The sequence below is a fragment of the Mus caroli genome, chromosome 19, assembly GCF_900094665.2.
Source record: "Mus caroli chromosome 19, CAROLI_EIJ_v1.1, whole genome shotgun sequence".
Lineage (NCBI taxonomy): Eukaryota > Metazoa > Chordata > Mammalia > Rodentia > Muridae > Mus > Mus caroli.
In genome coordinates, this window is record NC_034588.1 from 34711491 (window position 1) to 34717705 (window position 6215).

The 6215-nt window shown below is 47.4% G+C and overlaps 1 protein-coding gene across 2 annotated transcripts in view; it reads left to right on the top strand.

Annotated features, from left to right (window-relative positions):
• Window positions 1-467: 467 nt before the first annotated feature.
• Pde6c (phosphodiesterase 6C) overlaps window positions 468-6215 on the top strand; it is a 52539-nt gene continuing 46791 nt past the window's right edge. For both annotated transcript variants that reach the window (XM_021151904.1, XM_021151905.1), the window contains exon 1: window positions 468-1113. In XM_021151904.1, coding sequence (XP_021007563.1) covers window positions 634-1113 — 480 coding nt within the window. In that variant the 5' untranslated portion in view covers window positions 468-633. The remainder of the gene's footprint in view (window positions 1114-6215) is intronic.

Below are 6215 nucleotides of genomic sequence, written 5' to 3' on the forward strand. Positions count from 1 at the left end.
ACAATGGTTCCAAGACCAAGCTTTCTAACATGGAGGCCACTGAGAAGGGAGACGTTTAGGGAAGAGTAGAGAGAAAAGTCCGGGGGATCAAAGGGCTTTTGAGAAGCAGAAAGAGTTAGTATTCTTTTTTTTTTTCGTGTTGCATGGAAACTAAAACCTTCTGTCTCCCTGCCCCATGCTCGCTGAAATGCTTAAAGCTGCTAACCCTAAGCGCTTCTGAGGTTCCTATACAAACCACCCCGATAGCTGTCACACAGGAGCAATTTAAAGGGCCTGTCTATTGTAAGGTAACCAGTGCACAGCAGCAGTTGAGTTATTCTTCTGCAGTAGACATTGCCGCCTGGCTCTTGCCCGGCTGTTCGAAGATTCTCTGAAGACTTAGAGGCTAATAAGGCTGAGGATTTTGTGATTTAAAGAACTCCTTAATCCACTGCTTCCTGCCTACCATAAGCCAAGGTCTTGTGTTACATACAGGCAGCTTGGAAGAACTACTAAGCAACCTTCCTGCTTCCCTTAGCCACCTGAGGCTTCCTTGGCGATTTTGACCAGGATGTATTTCCTTGGTATGGTGCACGGGGTATCACTCTGAGAAAGCCCTCCACTCTGGGTAGCAGCAGCAACACAAGCCACAACATGGGTGAGATCAGCCAAGATGCCGTGGAGCGCTACCTGGAGGAGAACCCTTGTTTTGCCAAGGAGTATTTTGACAAGAAACTACGGGTGGAGGCACTGGGGGTGATCTTCAAAAACAGCCATGCAGGGGTCCAGACCGGCTTGTCGCTCCCTGAGATGACACAGGTGGAGGAGTCGGCCGTGTGCCTGGAGCTACTGCAGTGTATGCAGGACGAGGCCGGAAGCGCGGAGCAGATGGCTCACCGGGCGCTGCAGAGGCTCGCTCAGCTTCTGCAGGCTGATTGCTGCAGTATGTTCTCGTGCCGAGCAAGAAACGGCATACCAGAGGTGGCCTCCAGGCTGCTGAACGTCACCCCAACTTCTAAGTTTGAGGACAACCTCGTGGCCCCTGACAGAGAAGTTGTATTTCCGTTGGACATTGGGATAGTTGGCTGGGCCGCTCATGTGAAGAAAGCCCTTAATGTCTCAGATGTCAAAAAGGTAGGTGACCCTTGCTGTAGTGGGGCAGAGATCTTGTCAGGGACAAGGGGAGCTGGGATTTCAGAGGAGAGGTGAATACAACTTTTTGGGGCAAGTGAGCCTTGATGTGAATTTTTAAGTCAGGTGTTCATGGCTAGGTCTAGTGTGTTGCTCCATTGCTTTGGGAACTACTACTGTGCCAAGCCCACCAGTAGAGTAGTCAGTGCACTGAAGGCTATCCTAGCCCAGGGAGCCTCTCCCATGCCTCTCCTCACATTCCATGGAGGATTCTCCAGAATAAGCTGGCTCACAAACCGATTCTTTCGTGCACATGGGGAGGGGAAGCACTTTTTATTATTCAAATGTTAGATTATTTTATTTGAATCATCACAAATGTGGATTTAAGTGAAATCAGTGCAATTGACCCCTCCCCCTACAACTGGGATGACCAATCACAAAGCCAGTTGTCACAGATTCCAATCATATAAGGAGGCATTTGCAACTCTGCTAAAGACCAAGACTGCACAGTGCTAACACAAGGCATTGGTATTTATGCTCCCTGTGAAAACAGAAAATCAACTCTTGCTTCTGACCGCCGCCTCGAGTGGTCGTTTTAGAAAAGCGTTTTGAAGAGCTAACCATTCATAGTCCCTCCCTGAGCAGCACTCAGAACACAAGCCTCGGCTTCGGCCTCCACTGCTCCCCTACCCCACACCCCAGTACTGTGATTTACTATTAACGGAAGGGGACATCGTCATACGGATGGAGAAGATGAGTCAGATGGCAGCCCCTGAAGTGCTGCCTGTGCAGAGTCCACAACCTGGCTCGTGACTAAGGGCAGCGGAGAGGTCGAGCTAATCTCCAAATACCTCCGGAAGCTGATTACAGAAGGGTTACACACAGACAAGGGGGATCAGCGAGTCAAACATTAGCACCGTTCTGCAAACAACTGCAGGGCTCTCCTCAGGTACAAGGGTTGATGTGTGCTCTGAAGACAGCTTCTCTCCACCCCAGCTAACAGCCTTATGTCCCGACACCTGGAATTTTCTAATGAGATCACCCTTCTTCCCATCTCCACGGTTGCAAAGACATCAAACTTCAGAACCTGATGCACACATTTTTTTTTCTAAGACTTTTTTTCCTCCTAAGGAGATTTGGGTAAAATGATTTCTGGCAGGGAAGAAATTACAGCAAGATGATGATGTGCCCCTGGGCTGTCTTGTCTGTCCCTGGAGCTTTGCTGTAAGGACGGTGAGCTCAAGGGCAAAGCGTCTCCCACTTCCCTCCGCATTCCTGATGTTCAGAACAGGATGGAGCAGCGTGAATGTTGAAGACAGACACGCTGAGCTCAGTGGGAAGATGGAAGTCTCATTTGCTGTCCCTGTAGGTTGTAAGCACTTCGTCCACTGGCATGGTGCTTTTCAACTCCACCTCCACATTAAATCCGATTGATAATACCGATGCTTGCGACTCCCAACAGAACTCCATAGCAGACTCTGTTAGGGAAATAGGCTCCCCAAGTGGTACTAATACGCAGCCAGTGCTGAAAACCACCTGTCTAAAGGGCGAGCAGATGCAGGAGGATGAAGAGCAGGTCCCGTTAAATGCAGGAGGTACGAGATGGCAAGGCTTGGTGAATCTGTAGCCCCACCCTCTTCTGAGTCAGATGGGAAGTTTGAGGTCAGAGAAACTGTGTCTTCCCCAGACCAAGGTTCCCAAGGCCTTCCCTTTTCAACATACCATGACCACACACATCCATGTCTACACTGCTACCCAGATGAGAGGTGTGTGTGGTCAGTAGGTTACACCTAGACAAAGATGCAAAGTTGACTGCTCCTGACCGTGGATGCCCTGAAGGTGGGAACAGGGAAGCCATGGCAGTACTCTGATAGGCCTCGGTGCAGATCCATGACTGAGGTCATTGTAATGGACTGAGTTCCCACCCCTGAGAATGGAGACAACCAAATAAAATGATTGGCTTGTAGTAGTTGCTGAGTTAACCACAGCGAACGTATGATTATCTTGATGGGAGCAGGAGTTCGGAGAGCCAGTATGCAAGGTCAAAAAAAAAAAAGGATCAATGATTACTGATGGTTGAAACTAGGTTAAAAGGAGGAAAACTTTAAACAACAGGAAGCTGAGAGGTAGTCCCTGTACACTGCTTCTTTTCCTGTTGGGGAAGCTGGTTAACTGCTAAGGTGCTGCTCCATCAGACTGGTCGGAAAGAAGGCTGCCCGAGGCCCACATTTTCAATCATTAACTGGATGTTTATAGATCTACTTCCTCCCTTCTCTCTTCCCCTTCCTACCTCCCCTCCTGCCTCCTGCCCTCAAGAGTTAGCAGTGTTTAAGTAGGTTTTGGCCTTTAGACCCACTGAGTTAGCAGAAATGGTGTCTTATTGCTCTGGTGTCCTCCAGTTGCTTCCAGGATCTCCTTTGGAAAAAAAAAATGCCTTTGGGAGAATTTGGGAGTCCATAGAACAAAATATACTTAAAAAAAAATCTAGAAAGCTTCTTCTCCCTATATCTATGGACAGTTTAATCTGAGTTTTCAGATGTGCTAACAAGTCAGCCCTGAATTTTGAAAGTTGAAAGTCACCATCTTGATTGGCCCAAGAGCACTTAGGAGTGTATGCTTGACTTTAGAACCTAGTGATGTCAAGTACGAAATGCATCTGGAAAGACACTCCACTACAGCCAATTGATGGGTCATGTTTCTGGGACTCCATTTTGTCATTTGTGCATGTGACAGCTGGCATATGTGTTCAGGGGTAACAGGGTTGGAGGAACAAGCATCCGAGCCGAGAGTCAAGGGAAAGAACTTAGAGGACTATGGAGATGCTCTCACCAAGGATGAGCATGGTACTGGAAGCAGAGAACTGTGTCACCCGGCAGAGCTCTGGCCCCTGAAGGAAGGGCACCTGGGGCAGAGGATGCCTCTACCCCGCTGAGCACCCAACCTCTTCTGTGACTAGAACTGGTGAGAAAAGTGAGGTCTAGAAACAAAGAGGACATCGTGGAGAAAAAACTACTTTTCCTCCAGGTGAAGGGGTGGGGCGTGGGAAGGCTTCTCTTTTCTGAGTTTATCCAGTATATGCTGGGTGGGCAGTATGCTTCTCTTCTCCATGTTTATCCGGTGTCTACTGGGTGGGGAGCATTCTTCTCTTTTCCGTATTTATCCAGTGTCTGCTGTACGCAAGAGCTTTGTGTCCATGCTGTGTCTCTCCATTTTTACACTGGAAACTCTGGGCTTTATGCAGCACCTCTTAACTGGGCAATAGTGGTGCACGCCTTTAATCCCAGCTTTTGGAGGCAGAGGCAGGCGGATCTCTGAGTTCAAGGCCTGCCTAGTCTACAGAGTGAGTTCCAGGACAGCCAGGGCTACACAGAGAAACCCTGTCTTGAAAAGAAAAGGGGGGGGGAAAGGAAAATAAAGGGAAAACAAGACAAGACAGACACAGAGGGTAGACTGGGATCACAGAGCTAGGAAACCAGGGGAGCCCAGAAAGCTTACTCCAGAATCTTCTCTCTTATGCCTGCATCCTGCAAAAGAAATGATGTTCCCTCTTAGGGAAAGAATACACCATCTATGAGTGAGGAGAGACACCCAACTGCCCAGCACCTCCGTTTGTTTAATGAGTAGGCCCACTCCAAGGAGCTCCTGAGACAGCCCTGCATCTGCTAGGTTGAGCATCAGAATTGCACAGCACACCTGAAAGCCTAGAATGTGTGCAGAACATAGATATTTGGATTTTACAGGTTACAGCAATCTGATTTCTCTGGTAGGGTCCCTGTGGCAGAGCTGGGAACTGATGCTCAGACTTGAGCGGTGTCATTGGCCAAGTGGCCTTTGTATGGGTGTGAACGTTGGCCTGTAATCATACTCCAGTCGACTCTCACATTTTCACTTTGGAAAACCAGACAGAGCAGACTCTAAGGTCTGTGCTGCTTTTAGAAGTATAATCAGCAAAAGAAATGAAAATAATTCCATTTGAAAAAAAAACCCACATATTTTGGGCCATTGAGTTTCATCCCTCTAGAGAGATGTTTTCTGGAATTACAGAGCACATAAATGCCTCCACACCCATTTCTCTTGACTTTGAGCACTTATATTTCCCCAAATTTACTAATCAACTCTTGCCATGCTAGGCATCAGCGTTACCTTTGCTTCAGCCAGAGGAGTTATAGCCAAGAAGATCTGTTTTTTTTTTTTTTTCTTCTCTCCAAAAATAAGAAATAAAATTAAATTAAAAATTATGAAAGGAAAGACTTTAACTTGAAACAGCCTTTCAGTAACCTGTAAATACTGACAGTGGCAAGGTGACCATATCACATAGTTGAAGGGGGCAAGCATTTTTTAATGTGCAAGACATGATGACATATGCCTACAATCCCAGTACTCAGGAGGCTGAGGCAGATGAATCTCAGAGTTCAAAACCAGCTTGGTCTTCACAGCAAGTTCCAGATCAGCCAAGGCTACATAGTGAGATCCTGTCTTTAAAAAGAAACAAAAATCAATTACTGGGTGGTGATGGGACAAGCCTTTAATTCCATCACTTAGAGAGGCAGAGGCAGGCAGATATCTGTTGAGTTCAAGGCCAGCCTGTCCAGAGAGCGAGTTCCTTCCAGGACAGACATGGCTACAGAGAAACCCTGTCTCAAACAAACAAACAAACAAACAAACACAACATATCCAAACTTATGGTATACAAAGTGTCTCTAAGAGGCAACCCCATAGCACTAAGTGCCTACAAAAAGAAATTGGAGTGACCTCACTCGAGTAACCTAACAGCACACCCGAAAAGGAGACAGTCCTTGATACACTCTAAGACAAGGAACCTCTCTTAAAGATGGCTCTGCGTTCATTTCACTGGTCATCCCCTGCTGGGCATGCCGTCTGCCATTTATAGTAGCTTGTTTTCCTAATGAAACTCCTTCAGAGCAAAATCAACTTTCTTTTGCAAGTGGCTATTAATTGGAGATAACTTCTGAGGGATGGAGGCCTTTGTCTGCTTCTCCTTTCAGCTCTAGAACCCCATCTGGTGCAGACCCATGCAGACCCATACAGACCCATGCAGACCCATGCAGACCCATGCAGACCCATGCAGACCCATGCAGACCCAT